General features: G+C 43.1%; 1 protein-coding gene across 1 annotated transcript in view; it reads right to left on the minus strand.

Annotated features, from left to right (window-relative positions):
- Positions 1-13759: 13759 nt before the first annotated feature.
- Positions 13760-20039, minus strand: part of LOC128691257 (uncharacterized) — a 139063-nt gene continuing 132783 nt past the window's right edge. The window contains exon 6 of the mRNA XM_070091635.1: positions 13760-13955. Within this exon, the coding sequence (XP_069947736.1) occupies positions 13760-13955 (196 nt within the window). The remainder of the gene's footprint in view (positions 13956-20039) is intronic.

Below are 20039 nucleotides of genomic sequence, written 5' to 3' on the forward strand. Positions count from 1 at the left end.
GACAAACTACTCAACATGGTGCATCTCGACAACAGTATCCAGAGAGTCACCAGCCAGAGTGACACCAGTTGCAACGTCAGCAGGGAGTAAAGGGCAAGCCTGTCGTCTGCTTCCTCTGTAACTAAGTAGGTCACATCCATCCCAACTGCCCCCACAAACCCCAACCCATTTGGAAAATCTCTAATATTCCTAGTAACATGTCCCCGAGAGAAGTAGAAAAAGGGATGGCCCTTTATTATTGTAAGAGTCTTATTTCCCTTCAGGAAACCTCCGAAACAACTGAAGTCAAAACCTTTAGAGATACTGGAGCATATTACTCACTCATAACAGAAAGAGTATTACCCCTTTCAAAGAATACCTCCTTAAATTCCTCCATTTTGTTGGAAGCATTTGGAGGAGCTATATATTCTGTCCCTTTGCATAAAATTTATGTACAGTGCAAATATTACACTGGGTACTTGACTGTGGGTGTATGCGAAGGATTCCCCATGAAAGATGCCATGTTATTACTGGGTAATAACATTACCACTGCTAGTGTGTGTCCTGAATCCATAATGATTAATTCTTCTCCAGTGTTGGCCATAACTCGGGCAACCTCCCGGGGGTTGTCTGGCGAGAATGTTGACCTATCCTTGGATGGCTCCGATCTCTGAATAGCCACTTTGTTTTACGAGGAAAACTGGCCAGAGCCTCGTAAATGAAGTGAACAGACCCCGATCAAGCCTTCCTATTCCCAGGTTGCAGGATTGCCAGATATCTCTGTTTCCATGCCCGAGGGACTGTCCTTCCGGGAGGAACAACGAAAGGACCCTTCTTTAAATTTCGCTTTTCAGGCAGCCATGGGTAAATCCTCTTTGGATCATCTGGTCAAGTATAAACTCAAAAACGATTATTTGATCTGCACAGAGACTGGTAAGGAGATAGAGGGCTGGCAATTGTCTGACAGGTTAGTGATTCCAACAAAGTTTAGACCTCAAATATTGAATATAGCTCATAATACTTCATTAGGAGGTCACTTAGGAATTACTGAAACCTTATATAGAATCACAAAAGAATTTTATTGGCCAAAATTAAGGCAGGATGTGAAGAATCATATCCAGTGTTGCCGAGAATGTCAGCAAGTAGGGAAACCTGGACATTCCATTAAACCTGCACCTCTCCAACCTATACCTGCTGATGGAGAACCTTTTGCAGATTTAATTATAGATTGTGTACGTCTACTACCTAGGTCAAAGTCGGGAAATCAGTATTTATTTGCCATTATGGATAGAGTAATTAGATATCCTGAAGCAATTCCCATGCGCAGTATTAATACTAAAGCTATTCTAAAAGCTTTAACAAAATTTATTTCTTGTTTTGGCATTCCTAAAACTATTCAAAGTGATCAAGGTACTAACTTCACTGCCAAAGCATTTAGGGAAGCATTAACTAGGTTAGGGATAATCCACAACTTATCCACTGCCTATCATCCTCAGTCCCAAGGCGCCTTGGAAAGATTCCATCAGACGTTAAAAACCATGATGAGAACTTTTTGCATGCATTTTCCTACAGACTGAGATGAATCACTACCTTTGTTGCTGTTCTCAGTGCAAGAAACGGTGCAAGAGTCTACCGGGTATAGTCCGTTTGAGTTGATCTTTGGGCACAATGTACGAGGTCCTCTTCGGGTGCTCAAAGAAGGATGGATGGGAGAAGACGTTAGCTCAACACTCTACAACCCGTCTTCAAGGTTGCAGGTGGCACGTCAGTTAGCCAAGGCTAACCTAAAGGCAGTTCAAAATACGATGAAACAGAGGTATGACAGAAGTGCACAATTCCACTCCTTCCATCCAGGAGACAAGGTGTTGGTGCAGAAACCTATACCTGCCCACACCTTGAAAGCTAGATTTACGGGACCTATGCAAATTGTAAGTAAATTATCTGATGTAAATTATGTGGTAGCTCCCATTGATAAGACCTCAAAAACAAAAACTTACCACATTAATCAAATCAAGGCCTTTCATACACCAGATAAAGTCCCAGTAATGACTCTGTCCTCTACCTCTGAGGACGACTCTGACTCTTTGCACTCTATTTCTGAAATTAATGTTAGACTTTCAAACTCTGTCCTCCTCAAAGACCCTAGCCCTTTAATGGAGGGACTATCTGAAATGCAAGCAACAAGTTTAACTGAGCTTCTACAGTCATACCCTAATATTTTTTTGGATGTGCCGAAAAATGTATGTTAGGTTATCATGATGTAATTGTGAGAAACTCTAAACCTATTAAACTCTCCCCCTACAGAGCTAATCCTGAAAAGCAGAGGCTACTTCAGCAGGAAGTAGAATTTCTGTTAGAGCATGGTTTAGTGGAGGAGTCATCTAGTCCATGGGCTTCACCGTGCATCCTTGTTAAAAACGCTGATGGAGGGTTTCGTATGTGTACAGACTACAGTAAGGTGAATAAAGTCACAATCACAGATGCTTATCCTCTTCCTCGTCTGGATGACGTAATCGACTTTGTGGGTAAGGCTACTTTTGTGTCAAAGTTAGATCTCCTTAAAGGTTACTATCAGGTACCTTTGACGGATAAGGCGAAGGAAATCTCTGCCTTCGTAATTCCAGGAGGTCATTATCAATACACAGTTATCCCCTTTGGAATGAAAAACTCCCCCTCTTCATTCCAGAAACTTATCCATCAGGCTATTAAAGGACTTGAAGGCACAGCAGCATACCTGGATGATACTGTTGTGGTGTCTGATACTTGGGATCAACACCTATTTAGACTTAAGGCTCTTTTTGAGACCTTTCAGAGTTCCCATTTAACTGTAAATTTATCTAAGTCTTCCTTTGGCCAGGCCACTGTTACTTTTCTAGGCCATGAAGTAGGTAGTGGTAAAGTTGCTCCTAAACTTGCTGAAGTTCTTGCCATTAAAGATTATCCAGTTCCTCATGATAGGAAATCTCTTCAACGTTTCCTAGGCATGATAGGATTTTACAGAAGATTCTGTAAGAATTTCTCAGATATTGTAGCCCCTCTTACCTCTCTTACCAGTCACAAAGTACCCTTTAATTGGACCCCAGAATGTCAAAGTGCTTTTGATAAAGCAAAAAGATTATTGTGTACTGCACCCATTCTTTTGTCTCCAGACTTCTCCAAACCTTTTTTATTACAGGTTGATGCTTGTGAGTCTGGGGTTGGGGCAGTACTATTGCAAAACGGGTATGAGGAGGTGCAGCCTGTAGCCTATTTTTCAGCCAAGTTCCAGCCGCATCTGAGGGCTTATTCTACCATTGAAAAAGAAGCCCTCGTGCTGGTACTGGCTTTGGAGCATTTCGATGTTTATGTGGGGCAGACATCGCAGGTGGTCACTGTCTACAGTGATTACAATCCTCTAGTATATCTCCAAGCCATGAAGAACCACAACACAAGGCTCATGCGTTGGAGATTAAGACTGCAACCCTATTTTTTGAAAATTGTACATATTGCCGGCAAAGAAAATATGTTGGCAGACTCTTTATCTAGAGTCTAACAAAAATTAATTATATATTAGGTTAGGATGTGTTAGGTTACTTGTGGTAACCCCTTTCAAGCTCTTTTTTTTTATCCCCTGGTGTGGTTTTTTTTTTAGTGAGAGGATGCAGGCTACCATCCACCTGTATCTTGGACCAATGCTAGCCTGACTGTCTGCTGTCTCGCTCTGAGTTTAGGGTTTGGCGTTTTGTCACAAGAAAAGCTGAGCTCTAAGAGATGGATGGTTGAGAGGAAAGGCGGTCCCATTATTTTGTGCCATGGTGGCACGGTTACCACTGGGAGGTGGCAGCCTAATCCTGAGCCTTCTCAGGGTGGGGGTGTGGCATGCAAAGAGTACGTAACCTTTATTCGGTGCATGTACACACCCTCATTTACAGGCTATCTCCCCCAACCAGCAAACCAGGTAACTGAGGGTTGATGATGGGGCCCTGTCGTTCAACCAGTAACCAGGTTCCAGCCAATAAGAAGATGGTTTTGGCAATTGCAGAGGTCATGTGGGTACCACTCTCCTGTCTGCCCTTGTCATTCCCATTCTAGAGCTGGTTGAAGCACGGTCTGCTCTCTAGTGGCTTCTATTCTGCCTTGCTTACCGTGGAGTGCACTAATACCTATCACTGTACAAAATATATATAGTGTACATACTGCGGTTCTAAATTGGTGAAGGATAATATAAGTCAAAACTTTTCTGTGTTTATTTTGCTCCCTTTACACCAAGGATAACAGGCCATTTGGAATCCTGGTTTGTAATATAACATCATACACCAGACTGCAGTGAGCGAGCTAGCAGTCAAAGTGACATCATCTTTTTGCAGGATGCTCACTGAAGCTTGTGACACAAGGCTGATACAGCGCCTGCCAACAGGGCTAACTGCAGCTTGACGAGTGTCATTCTCTGGGCAGTTGAAGTTGTAGTAGAGGTTAGTCTAAGCATCCCCAGACTTGTTTCTCTACATATAACTGCGCTCTGAAGGTCTGGAGGTGAAGTGAAACAAATCTCGATGGGAATCGTAGCAGGTACGATTCTGCAGAACATCATGAGCGATGAAAAATAAGAGCTTTCTGTACAAGGGGGATCGGTCGCTCTGCACTGAGAAATATCAGCTGTCAAACACGTTGGTCACACCGGGTGACTAACACAATGGTGCTACACAAGGGTCTGGCTCAGACCATACTGGACACATGGATAACTTTGCACATACCCGCTGTACATGCGGTACAACATGGCTTAAACCAGCAAATGGTGCTTTTCTGTGCACAAAATTGACACTAAGCTATACACTAACATGTGAGAACACTGACTGAGAGGAATTAATTAACACTCGGCATATATCTTCTCTCAATCTTCTCGACAATACTGAAATAATTACTAGAACACTTGATGTGACATCATGTGATGTCAGGCATGACGTTGCAAGGTGACATCAGCAGCACTGTGACATCAGGAGACATCTCGAGGTGACGTCAGCAGGCATTGTGACGTCATGAAGTCGGCCAGCAGCATCGGTGACGTCAATGTAATGCGGGCAGCAGACCACAGCATGAGGCCTGGGACATCTGGCAATTCACGTGGCTTGCAGATCCACATGGCTTTGTCCACACCCCATGTGGCGTCGGGATCAACGTGGTGTCGTGATCTATGTGGCATGCTGATCTATGTGGCATGCTGATCCACATGGCTTAGTGATCAACGTGGCATGCTGATACACATGGCTTGCTGATCCACGTGGCTTGCTGATCCACTGGCTAGCAGTCAAAGTGACATCATCTTTTTGCAGGATGCTCACTGAAGCTTGTGACACAAGGCTGACACAGCGCCTGCCAACAGGGCTAACTGCAGCTTGACAAGTGTCATTCTCTGGGCAGTTGAAGTTGTAGTAGAGGTTAGTCTAAGCATCCCCAGACTTGTTTCTCTACATATAGCTGCACTCTGAAGGTCTGGAGGTGAAGTGAAACAAATCTCGATGGGAATTGTAGCAGGTACGATTCTGCAGAACATCATGAGCGACGAAAAATAAGAGCTTTCTGTACAAGGGGGATCGGTCGCTCTGCACTGAGTAATATCAGCTGTCAAACACGTTGGTCACACCGGGTGACTAACACAATGGTGCTACACAAGGGTCTGGCTCAGACCATACTGGACACATGGATAACTTTGCACATACCCGCTGTACATGCGGTACAACATGGCTTAAACTAGCAAATGGTGCTTTTCTGTGCACAAAATTGACACTAAGCTATACACTAACATGTGAGAACACTGACTGAGAGGAATTAATTAACACTCGACATATATCTTCTCTCAATCTTCTCAACAATACTGAAATAATTACTAGAACACTTGATGTGACATCATGTGATGTCAGGCATGATGTTGCAAGGTGATATCAGCAGCACTGTGACGTCAGGAGACATCTCGAGGTGACGTCAGCAGGCATTGTGATGTCATGAAGTCGGCCAGCAGCATCGGTGACGTCAATGTAATGCGGGCAGCAGACCACAGCATGAGGCCTGGGACATCTGGCAATTCACGTGGCTTGCAGATCCACGTGGCTTTGTCCACACCCCATGTGGCGTCGGGATCAACGTGGTGTCATGATCTACGTGGCATGCTGATCTACGTGGCATGCTGATCCACATGGCTTAGTGATCTACGTGGCATTCTGATACACATGGCTTGCTGATCCACGTGGCTTGCTGATCCACTGGCTTCAAGTGGCCTTGGGCACTCGGATACACAGCTCTGGCAATGAATTCACATAGAAAACAGCAGAAAACACAGCAGAGGGAGTGAGTAGTGGTGAGTGGTGGCATACGGGTGAGTGTGAGTAGGGCGAGCATGAGCGAGGCGAGGAAATGGCCACTTTCCCTCCCTCATTCTCTCCCACCCACAAACACAGGGAGACACACGTCGCAGAAATCACCACAAAACTCACCTCTGGCTTGCTCAAATAGCTGTGCTGAGCTGAACAACAAAAGCACAACATAAAAGTGACACTGAACACGTGACTTGAGAAAACAGCGTGGGACACTGTAACATGGGGTCACTGGGACGCCACTTACGATTCTCGAAGAAATTTGGGAAATTTCGGCTAGATCCTGCTTGTACCTGTGTCTGGATGCTGAAACGTACAGACACGACATCAGGATAACTCGTTGAGAGACGGATGCTTCTTGTATAGGGTGATAAAGTGAAGATGACTTCATCCCTCTTCCTTTCTCCGGGCAAACACAACTGCTGTGACCACCGCTACTACCAATGTTTAATGAGATTGTTTGGTGTGATGCAGTGGCGTGGAGTTACTGATAGAGCTGCAGAGGGTTCTTTCTGCTAGGCCGCTGTGTGAGTGAGTGTGGGCCCAGTATCCCACAGACCTTGGCAGGTCTAGAGGGCAGCACCTAAGTGCCGCAAAATATGAACTAAGCTGGCAGACAGCATAAGCTGTCTGTGCAGACAGTACAGGCTGTCTACAGTTGTACAATGATATGTGTTCCACAGCAGCAGTTGTACAATGATAAATGTACCACAGCAGTAGTTGTACAATGATAAGTGCACAGTAGCACATCCAATTGAAAGTAGCAGCTACCATATAGGTAGTTACAATGATAAGTGCACAGTAGCACATCCAATTGAAAGTAGCAGCTACCATATATGTAGTTACAATGATGGTAGCTGCCAGGAATACAGCAGCTACCATGAAGGTAATTACCATGATAGTAGCTACCAGGAATATAGCAGCTACCATGAAGGTAGTTACAATGATGGTAGCTGCCAGGAATACAGCAGCTACCATGAAGGTAGTTACAATGATGGTAGCTACCAGGAGTACAGCAGCTACCATAAAGGTAATTACAATGATGGTAGCTACCAGGAATATAGCAGCTACCATGAAGGTAGTTACAATGATGGTAGCTACTAGGAATATAGCAACTACCATGTTTGTAGTTACAATGATGGAAGGTATCAGAAATATAGCAGCTACCATAAAAGTAGTTACCATGATGGTAGCTAGCAGGAATATAGCAGCTACCGTAATGGTAGTTACCATGATGGTAGTTACCAGGAGTATAATAGCTACTATAGAGGTAGTTACCATGATGCTAACTACCAGGAATATGGCAGCTAACATGATGGTAGCTATCAGGAATATAATAGCTACCATGAGGGTAGTTAGCACGATGGTAGATATCATAAATATAGAAACTACCATGATGCTTTCATGAATATAACAACTATAATAAAGGTAGTTACCATGATGGTAGCTATCACGAACATAGCAGCTACCATAAAGGCAGTTGCCAGATGGTAGATATAAATATGCCATCTATCATGATGGTAGTTACCATGAGAGTAGCTGTCAGGAATATGAGAACCACTACAAATGTAGTTATCATAATGGTAGCTATCCTGAATAAAACAGTTATCATGATGATAGCTACTGTGATGGCAGTGAACATGAATAAAACCACTACCATTATAGTAGTTTCTATGATGGTTACAATCAAAAACATAACAGCTACCATGAAGGTAGTTACCATGATGGTAGCTGTCATGAATGTAGCTGCCATCATGAATGAAGTTACCATAAGAACATAACAACATAATAAAGAAGGAACACTGCAACAGGCCTCTTGACCCATGCGGAGCAGGTCCATGTCCCCCCCGGATTATCACAATGACCCACCCAGTCTGGTCATCCTCGCTCAAGGATGGAGCACTGTACCAGACCCAACAGCACAAGCTAGTCAGGTCCAACTCACACCCACCCACACCCACTCATGTATTTATTTAACCTATTTTTAACACTACACAACGTTTTTGCCTCAATAACTGTACTCGGGAGTTTGTTCCACTCATCCACAACTCTATTACCAAACCAGTGTACTTAGCCCAGTGGTGAGGTGTACTTAGCCCAGTGGTGACGTGTACTTAGCTCTGTGAAGACCTGTTTGTGTGCTCTCTGTGAATCTGTAGCAGGATGCCCTCTCTTGAGCAACTTTACCAGCAACTGAGAGAAGAGCTCAGAGTTGCTAAGATGGAGATACGGCGATTAATGGAGGAGAACAAGAGGATTCGTAGTAATCCTTCTGTTGTGAGTCCCCAGGTTAAGAGGGGAGCTTGGTCAGTGGCCGGGCAACATGGAACCAAGCTGAAGATCAAGAAAACGGTTGGAGAGGCAGAAACAACGAGAAACCAGAAGACTACCGTGGAAACTTCCAACTCATTCTCGGTGCTACCTGACGAATGTGAGTGTTCTACTGGGAATGCCACAACAAGCACCAAAGAAGCATTGGCAGACGTGAGTAAGACATCCCTAGAAACCCCAACGAAGACCATCGAGAACGTCTTGACGAATTCTACAAGTGGTGTAATGCTACCTGGCGAATGTGAGTCGACTACTCGGAGCATCACGACGGACGACGCCAAGGAAGGTAAAAACATTGTTGTTGTTGGGGATAGCCAGATTAGGTACATGGATAGGGCATTCTGCTTGAAGGATAGGAGTAGGAGGCAGAGAGTGTGTTTTCCTGGGGCTGGGATGAAGGATATTGTTAGCCGTCTGGATGACATCATGAGAGGTAATGGGAGCAATCCTATTATCTGTCTCAGTGCTGGAGGCAACGATGTTGGCAGACGTAGGAGTGAGGACCTGATTAGCAGGTATAGGTCAGCAATAGAGATAATTAGGAGGAAGGGTGGGAAACCTGTCATATGTGGCATTTTGCCAAGGAGAGGAGTTGGAAATGAATGGTTGTCCAGAGCAATTGGTGTCAATTGCTGGCTGGACAAATACTGTAAGGAAAATGCGGTAACATTCATTGACAACTGGGACCTCTTCTATGGCAGAAATGACATGTATGCCAGGGATGGGGTTCACTTATCTAGGTGTGGGGTGGGAGCACTGGCCAACGCAGTGGAGGGAGCTGTTAGGTCTTTAAACTAGGAATAGTTAGTGGTATGGGTTTTGGCGGGAAAACTGTGAAGTCGCAGGGTAGTAACATGAGTACTAGGAGAACTAGTAATAGGCAAAATGAGGTGGATATTGGAAAGCCAGTGGCACTAATTGACAAGGACAGTAATAGGTTTAGTGGAATAATAGAAAGGAGCAGGAAGGGTAAAGAGAGAGGAGGGTCATTAAATATTTATTACACAAATAGTCGCAGTGCTAGGAATAAGATGGATGAGTTGAGACTAGTTGCTAGTGCAGGTAACATAGACGTATTTGCCATTACTGAGACGTGGTTTAATTCAAAAAGTCGGGACATGCCTGCAGAATGTCACATTCAGGGTTTTAAATTGTTCCAAGTAGATAGAAGTATCGGGAAGGGGGGTGGGGTGGCATTGTATGTCCGAGATCGCTTGAACTGTTGCATAAAAACGGGTATTAAGTCTGAAGTAACACATACAGAGTCTGTTTGGATAGAATTTTCAGAGGGGCATGAAAAATTAATTTTAGGTGTGATATACCATCCCCCAAATTTAGATAGGGACCAAGGGAGACTACTATGGGAGGAAATTGTTAGGGCCACAAGGCACGATAATGTAGTAATTCTAGGAGACTTTAACTTTAGTCATATTGATTGGAATTTCTTGACTGGGAATTTAGAATCATACGATTTCTCAGAAGTAGTTCAGGATTGTTTTTTGAAGCAGTTTGTGACAGAACCTACAAGGGGGAATAACCTGCTTGACTTAGTTCTGGCAAACAATGAATCCCTTGTTAATAATTTAGAAGTTTCAGAGGAACTGGGTGCTAGCAACCACAAATCAATTACATTTAGAATTGAATGGAAGTATGATAGTAGGGATAACTCAGTAACAGTCCCAGATTTTCGCTTAGCAGATTACGATGGGCTTAGAGAACACTTATCATCTGTTGACTGGGGTAACGAAGAGAGCTATCAATATGACAGTTTTCTGAACACAATACATGCTGCTCAAAGAACGTTTATCCCTTATAAGGAAATTAGATCAAATAGAAATGACCCAAAATGGATGAATAATAGGCTGAAATATCTACTAGGGCATAAGAAAGGAATTTATAGGCGTATCAAAAGAGGCGAGGGTCATCTTATGAATCAGTATATTGACATTAAGAGGGACATTAAAAAGGGGATAAGAAAAGCTAAAAGGGACTATGAAATTAAAGTTGCTAGGGATTCTAAAACTAATCCAAAAAGTTTTTTCCAGGCATATAGAACAAAAGTCAGAGATAAGATAGGTCCCCTTAAAAATAACTATGGGCATCTTACTGACAAAGAGAATGAAATGTGCTCGATTTTAAATAATTATTTTCTCTCGGTTTTTACACAGGAAGACACTAATAATATTCCGGTAATTAATTTTTATAGTGGATCAGAAGAAGATAAATTATGTAACATCACAGTCACTAGTGAAATGGTTGTGAAGCAGATAGACCGACTGAAGCAAAATAAGTCACCGGGTCCTGATGAGGTTTTTCCAAGGGTTCTTAAGGAATGCAAAATGGAAGTCTGTGAACCATTAACTAATATTTTTAATTTATCTCTTCAAACAGGTGTAGTGTCTGATATGTGGAAGATGGCTAATGTAATTCCTATTTTTAAAACAGGGGACAAGTCGTTACCGTCAAATTACCGCCCAATAAGCCTGACTTCAATTGTAGGCAAGTTGCTAGAGTCAATTATAGCTGAGATTATAAGAAGCCATCTCGATAAGCATAGCTTGATTAATGATACTCAGCATGGATTCACAAGAGGCCGGTCTTGTCTAACTAATTTATTAACTTTCTTCAGTAAGGCTTTTGAGGCTGTTGACCACAATAAAGAATTTGATATTGTTTACTTAGATTTTAGTAAGGCATTTGATAGAGTTCTGCACCAAAGACTGTTGAAGAAAGTAGCAGCTCATGGCATTGGGGGAAGGGTGCTCTCGTGGATCGAGTCATGGCTCACAGACAGGAAGCAGAGAGTGTCCATAAATGGGGTTAAATCCGAGTGGGGATCAGTAACAAGTGGCGTTCCACAGGGATCAGTCTTGGGCCCGTTGTTGTTTATAATATATATCAATGATCTTGATGAAGGAATTGCTAGTGATATGAGCAAATTCGCCGATGACACGAAGATAGGTAGGATAATTGATTCAAACGTAGATGTTAGGGAACTTCAGGAGGATTTAGACAAACTCTACTCTTGGTCAGAAAAGTGGCAGATGCAGTTCAATGTAGATAAATGCAAGGTTCTGAAGCTCGGGAGTGTCCATAACCCTAGCACTTATAAGTTAAATAATGAAGAACTTAGCCATACAGATTGCGAAAAGGACTTGGGGGTTATGGTAAGCAGCAACCTTAAACCAAGACAGCAATGCCTAAGCGTACGTAATAAGGCAAATAGATTACTGGGATTTATATCAAGAAGTGTAAGCAACAGAAGTCCAGAGGTCATACTGCAGCTTTATACATCATTAGTAAGGCCTCACCTAGATTATACAGCTCAATTCTGGTCTCCATATTACAGAATGGACATAAATTCGTTAGAAAACATTCAGCGTAGGATGACTAAATTAATACATAGCATTAGAAATCTTCCTTATGAAGAAAGACTGAAGACTCTTAAGTTACATTCACTTGTTAGACGAAGAATGAGGGGAGACCTGATCGAAGTGTATAAGTGGAAGATAGGTATTAATAAAGGGGATATTAACAAGGTCTTGAGGATATCTCCCCAAGAGAGAACCCGCAGTAATGGATTTAAATTAGATAAGTTTAGATTTAGAAAGGACATAGGAAAGTATTGGTTTGGAAATAGGGTAGTTGATGAGTGGAACAGTCTACCTAGTTGGGTTATTGAGGCTATGACTTTGGGTAGTTTCAAATTTAGGTTGGATAAGTACATGAGTGGGAGGGGTTGGATTTGAGTGGGACTTGCACACCGGAGCTTGTTTCTTGGGTGGCATTGAAAATTGGGTTGGGCAAATGTTTTGTTAGTGGGATGAATTGTAAAGGACCTGCCTAGTATGGGCCAACAGGCCTGCTGCAGTGTTCCTCCTTTCTTATGTTCTTATGTTCTATATCCTTCCTGAATCTGAATTTTTCCAACTTGAAACCATTGCTGCGAGTCCTGTCTTGGCTGAATATTTTCAGCACACTATTTACATCCCCTTTATTTATTCCTGTTTTCCATTTATACACCTCGATCATATCCCCCCTAATTCTACGCCTTTCGAGAGAGTGCAGATTCAGGGCCTTCATTCTATCCTCATAGGGAAGATTTCTGATACATGGGATCGTCTTTGTCATCCTCCTTTGTACGTTTTCCAGAGTATTTGTATCCATTCTGTAATACGGTGACCAGAACTGAGCAGCATAGTCTAAATGAGGCCTAACCAAGGATATATAGAATTGAAGAACAACCTGAGGACTTCTATTATTTATACTTCTAGATATGAAGCCAAGAATTCTGTTAGCTTTATTGCGAACACTAATGCACTGTTGTCTTGGTTTTAGATTACTGCTAACCAGAACTCCTAAATCCTTTTCGCAATCGGTAGCATCAAGATCTACATTATTTAGTTTATATGTGGCATGGTTATTTAACTGTCCAACATTTAGAACTTTGCATTTGTCAATATTAAACTGCATCTGCCACTTCTCCGACCATTGCGTCAGTCTATTCAAATCATCCTGTAGTGCTCTAATGTCCTCATTAGAATGAATTAGACCGCCTATTTTGGTGTCATCAGCAAATTTGCTTATGTCGCTATTTATTCCCTTATCTATGTCATTTATGTAAATTGTGAACAACAACAGGCCCAACACTGACCACTGAGGAACACCGCTTGTGATGTGCCTCCATTCTGATTTCTCCCCATTTATGCAAACTCTCTGCTGTCTATTTGTCAGCCATGCCTCTACCCAGGAAAAAATTTCTCCTCCTATTCCGTGTGCCCTAAGTTTCCTCAATAGCCTCTGGTGTGGAACTCTATCGGAAGCCTTACTGAAGTCCATATACACAATATCATATTCATTACCATGATCTACCTCCTCAAACGCCTTAGTGAGAAAAGTTAGTAAAATCGTAAGACAGGAACGCCCCTTTGTAAAACCGTGTTGAGAATCATTAATCAATGATAAGTCATCACAAATGTAACAGTTAGCATGATGTAAGCTGTCATGAATATTCCGGCTACCATGAAGGTAGTTGCCATGATGGTAGCTATGATGAATTTAGCTGCTACCATTAAGAGAATAATGACACAAGTAACAGATACTCACATCTCTAAGTTACAGTTGAGTGTTGTCTTAGCCAGGGTGAGCAGCTGGTGCCGCTGGTGTTGTGTGATGCTGGCGCTGGTAAATACTCGTAACTCAGCCTCCACCTTAACACTGTGATGATGCAGGTGATGGATCATGTCTTGGATGCCCACCGCTGTTATTGTGCTGCTGGGACACGTGATACAACAGTACCTGTTGATGATGACACAACTGTAGTTGTCTGTTGATGATCTACAATACTACCACCATCACTGCTGCAACCACCACAACCACCATCACTGCTGCAACCACCACAACCACCATCACTGCTGCAACCACCACAACCACCATCACTGCTGCAACCACCATCACTGCTGCAACCACCACAACCACCATCACTGCTGCAACCACCACAACCACCATCACTGCTGCAACCACCTCAACCACTATTACAACCTAGGCTTTCAAATGGCCTGTTAACCCAGGTGTAATGGGAGCAAATAAACACAGTAGAAAAAGTTTAGACTTATATTATCCTTCACCAAATTTAGAACAGCAATATGTACACTATGTACAGTAATAAATATAGTGCACGTCACGGTAAGCAAGGCAGAAATAGAAGCCACAAGATAGCAGACCGTGCTTCAACCAGCTCTAGAGTGGGAATGACAAGGGCAGACAGGAGAGCGGTATCCACATAACCTCTGCGATTGTCAATCCCACCTTCTTATTGGCTAGAACCTGGTCACTAGTTGAACGATGGGGCCCCATCATCAACTCTTAGCAACCTGGTTCGCTGGTTGGGGGAGATAGCCTGTAAATGAGGGTGTGTCCATGCGCCGAATAAAGGTTACGTACTCTTTGCATGCCACACCCCCACCCCCGAGAAGGCTCAGGATTAGGCTGCCACCTCCCAGTGGTAACCGTGCCGCCATGGCACAAAATAATGGGACCGCCTATCCTCTCCACCATCCAACTCTTAGATAGAGCTCAGCTTTCCTAGTGCCTGAAAGCCAAACCCTAAACTCAGAGTGAGACAGCAGTCAGATAAGCCAACATAGGTCCAAGATACAAGCGGACGGTAGCCCGTATCCCCTCACTAAAAAAAACCCCCACATCAGGGGATAAAAAAAAGAGCTTGAAAGGGGTTACCACAAATACATCCTAACCTAAATAAAATAATAAACTAGACTCTTGACAAAGAGTCTGCCAACACATTTTCTTTGCCGGCAATGTAACGAATTTTGAAGTTATAGGGCTGCAGCCTGAGCGTCCAACGCATAAGCCTTGTGTTGTGATTCTTCATGGCTTGGAGATAGACTAACGGGTTGTGATCACTGTAGACTGTGACCACCTGCGATGTCTGGCCCACATAAACATCGAAATGCTCCAAAGCCATTACCAGCGCGAGGGCTTCTTTTTCAATGGTAGAGTAAGCTCTCTGATGTGGCTGGAACTTAGCTGAAAAGTATGCTACAGGCTGCAACTCCTTGTTCCCGATTTGTAATAGTACCGCCCCAACCCCAGACTCACAAGCATCAACCTGTAATGAAAAAGGTTTGGAGAAGTCTGGAGACAGGAGAATGGGTGCAGAGCACAATAATCTTTTTGCTTTATTAAAAGCAGTGTTACAATCTGACGTCCAATTAAAGGGAACTTTATGACTGGTAAGAGAGGTAAGAGGGGCTACAATATCTGAGAAATTCTTACAGAATCTTCTGTAAAATCCTATCATGCCTAGGAAACGTTGAAGAGATTTCCTATCATGAGGAACTGGATAATCTTTAATCGAAAGAACTTTAGCAAGTTTAGGTGCAACATTACCACTACCTACTTCATGGCCTAGAAAAGTGATAGTGGCCTGGCCAAAGGAAGATTTAGACAAATTAACTGTTAATTGGGAATTCTTAAAGGTCTCAAACAGAGCTTTAAGTCTAAGTAGGTGTTGATCCCAAGTATCAGACACCACAACAATATCATCTAGGTATGCTGCCGTGCCTTCAAGTCCTTTAATAGCCTGATGGATGAGTTTCTGGAATGAAGAGGGGGAATTTTTCATTCCGAAGGGGGTAACTGTATACTGATAATGACCTCCTGGAATTACGAAGGCAGAGATTTCCTTCGCCTTATCTGTCAAAGGTACCTGATAGTAACCTTTAAGGAGATCTAATTTGGACACAAAAGTAGCCTTACCCACAAAGTCAATTACGTCATCCAGACGAGGAAGAGGGTAAGCATCTGTAATTGTGACCTCGTTCACTTTACGGTAGTCTGTGCACATACGAAACCCTCCATCAGCCTTCTTTACTAGGATGCACGGTGAAGCCCATGGACTAGATGACTCCTCCACTAAACCATGTTCTAACAAGAAGTCTACTTCCTGCTGAAGTAGCCTTTGCTTTTCAGGATTAGCTCTGTAGGGGGAGAGTTTAATTGGTTTAGATTTTCCCACATCTACATCATGGTAACCTAACGTACATTTTTTCGGCACATCCGAAAAAATATTAGGATATGACTGTAGAAGCTCAGTTAAATTTGTTGCTTGTATTTCAGATAATCCATCCATTAACGGGCTAGGATCCTTGAGGAGGACAGAATTTGAAAGTTTAGTATTAATTTCAGAGATAGAGTGCAAAGAGTCAGAGTCGTCCTCAGAGGTAGAGGACAGAGTCATTACTGGGACTTTATCTGGTGTATGAAAGGCCTTGATTTGATTAATGTGGTAAGTTTTTGTTTTTGAGGTCTTATCAATGGGAGCTACCACATAATTTAAATCAGATAATCTACTTACAATCTGCATAGGTCCCGTATATCTAGCTTTCAAGGTGTGGCCAGGTATAGGTTCCTGCACCAACACCTTGTCTCCTGGATGGAAGGAGCGGAATTGTGCACTTTTGTCATACCTCTGTTTCATCTTACTTTGAGCTATTTTTAGGTTAGCCGTGGCTAACTCACGTGCCACCTGCAACCTTGAAGACGGGTTGTAGAGTGCTGAGCTTACGTCTTCTCCCATCCATCCTTCTTTGAGCACCCGAAGAGGACCTCGTACATTGTGCCCAAAGATCAGCTCAAACGGACTATACCCTGTAGACTCTTGCACCGTCTCTCGTACTGAGAACAGCAACAATGGTAGAGATTCATCCCAATCTGTCGGAAAGTGCATGCAAAAACTTCTCATCATTGTTTTTAATGTTTGGTGGAATCTTTCCAAGGCGCCTTGGGACTGAGGGTGATAGGCAGTGGAAAAGTTGTGAATTATCCCTAACCTAGTTAATACTTCCCTAAATGCTTTGGCAGTGAAGTTAGTACCTTGATCACTTTGTATAGTTTTAGGAATGCCAAAACAAGAAATGAATTTTGTTAAAGCTTTGAGAATAGCTTTAGTATTGATACTACGCATTGGGATCGCTTCAGGATATCTGGTTACTTTATCCATAATTGTAAATAAATACTGATTTCCAGACTTTGACTTAGGTAGTGGACCTACACAATCTATAATTAAATCTGCAAAAGGTTCTCCATCAGCAGGTATGGGTTGGAGAGGTGCAGGTTTAATAGAATGTCCAGGTTTTCCAACTTGCTGACATTCTCGGCAACACCTAATATGATTCTTCACATCTTTCTTTAATGTTGGCCAATAAAATTCTTTTGTGATTCTATACAAGGTTTTTGTAATTCCTAAGTGACCTCCTGATGACGTATTATGAGCTATATTTAATATCTGAGGTCTATACTTGGTTGGAACCACTAACCTGTCGTATAATTTCCGGCCCTCTTTCTCCTTACCAGTCTCAGTGCAAACCAAATAATCATTTTTAACTTCATACTTGACTGGATGACCCCAAGAGGATTTACCCATGGCTGCCTCAAAAGCGAATTTTAAAGAAGGGTCCTTTCGTTGTTCCTCCCGGAAGGACAGTCCCTCGGGCATGGAAACAGAGACATCTGGCAATCCTGCAACCTGGGAATAGGAAGGCTTGATCGGGGTCTGTTCACTTGATCTACGAGGCTCTGGCCAGTTTTCCTCGTAAAACAATGTGGCTATTCCGAGATCGGAGTCGTCCAAGGATAGGTCAACATTCTCTCCAGACAACCCTTGGGAAGTTGCCCGAGTTATGGCCAACACCGGAGAAGCATTAATCATTATAGGTTCAGGACACGAACTAACAGTAGTAATGTTATTACCCAGTAATAACATAGCATTTTTCATGGGAAATCCTTTTGAGATACCTACAGTCAAGTACCCAGTGTAATATTTGCACTGTACATAAATTTTATGCAAAGGAACAGAATATATAGTTCCTCCATAGGCTTCCAATAAAACTGATGAATTCAAGGAAGTATTCTCTGAAAGGGGTAATATTCCTTCTCTGACAAGTGAGCAATATGCTCCAGTATCTCTAAAGGTATTTACTTTAGTTGGTTCTGAGTTTTCCTGAAGGGAAATAAGACTTTCGCAATAATAAGGGGCCATACCTTTTTCTACTTCTCTAGGGGACATGTTACTAGGGATATTAGAGATTTTCCCGATGGGTTGAGGTTTTTGGGGGCAGTTGGAACTGATATGACCTACTTTATTACACCTGAAGCAGACGACAGGCTTGCCCTTTACTCCCTGATGACGTTGCAAGTGGTGTCGTTCTGGCTGGTGCCTCTCTGGATATTGTTGTCGAGATGCTCCATAAGTAGTTTGCCTCTCCGCAGGGGGACCATATGTTGAGAAGCGTGGCTCACCAGGTGACTTGGTTGGATGTCGTAGACGCTCTCCCTCCGGCTGGCACTTCATTCTCCAATGTTGTCGATCTCTGCTCACGCCAGACTGTTGAAAAGAGAGACGGGACCGCTCGGACAAGGAGCGGTTCGTTTCGAAGGTATCAGCCAACCTGGCCGCCTCCAATGCAGTGGTTAAGTCACGATCCTGCAGAAAGACACGAACCTCTGGTCCCACAGACTCCAGCAGGTTATCAATCAGAATAAGCTGCACCAGCTCCTCAAAGTTAGAGACACCACTCGCTTTATACCAGCTGGTAAAAGCTTTGGTTTGCTGTCTCACAAAGTCCACCAGGGATTGACCAAGCTGCCGCCTGTTCAATTTGAAGGTCTTACGATATTTAGCTGGGATACATGTATATGCTCCCAACACTGTGGTCTTCACTACTTGATAATCAGAGAATTCAGCGTCAGTTAATACCGACGTAAATTCCTGTGCCTTACCCAATAATGCTGTATGAACCAACGCTGCCCAGTGCTGTTCCGGCCACCTCAAGGCTCGAGCCTGATTTTCGAAGCTTTCGAAAAATTGCTCTGGTTCGGCCTCATTGAAGCGGGGAACAAGCTGTACTGCTTTTTGTAAACTGAAATCGTTTACAGAATGCGAAAACTGCCTCCTTTCTCTTTCCCTATCAAATTCTTCCCTTGCGAATGCTCTCTGTTCCCTAGTTTGCTCAAGATTGATTTTTGCCAGCTGAAGTGCCAACGACGCTGATTCACCCTGAGACAACCCATGTGCACTATACTGACCATTTTGCTCCGTAGGTGTATCATCTTCCTCCTGCGAGAACATAGTAGTTTTTTCCCTAGCTCCCGTAAAGGGAGGAGTTTGATGTGCCATCTCTTCTTCAATAAGTATGTCAGCAATAAGTGAACGCAGTTGCGCAGCTGTGAGAGTGCGTTTATAGGGAATGCCAATGGAACGAGCAATTTGCCAACAACGCTGTAGGGACAATTTAGGTAGGTTATGCAAAGTATATGCCGACACCAGGCGTCTGACTCGTCTAGGTGGCATAAGTTATTCGCTATGCACAGTACGAATACCCCAACGTAACACGTTAATTTGCAGAACACGCTTAGCTATGCACAGTACGATTGCAAAATACGCATACAAGCAAAGCCGACTGCACACAAGATTGACCGTAGCGAAGCGAGCACACTGAACAAGCTAGTAGCGAGCTGTTGAACGATCACACAATAGCAAGGCTGATCATAAGCAACTGACACGCAAAATTTGTAAAGCGAAGCGAAACAGCAAGCTACACAATGTTCCTGCTACAAGCTTCACCCTAAGCTCAACCGTTTCTCTAAGTCCAGCTCTCGGACAGGCTACCCATATTACAACCTAGGCTTTCAAATGGCCTGTTAACCCAGGTGTAATGGGAGCAAATAAACACAGTAGAAAAAGTTTAGACTTATATTATCCTTCACCAAATTTAGAACAGCAATATGTACACTATGTACAGTAATAAATATAGTGCACGTCACGGTAAGCAAGGCAGAAATAGAAGCCACAAGATAGCAGAC

This window comes from Cherax quadricarinatus, chromosome 36, assembly GCF_038502225.1.
Source record: "Cherax quadricarinatus isolate ZL_2023a chromosome 36, ASM3850222v1, whole genome shotgun sequence".
Classification (NCBI taxonomy): Eukaryota; Metazoa; Arthropoda; class Malacostraca; order Decapoda; family Parastacidae; genus Cherax; species Cherax quadricarinatus.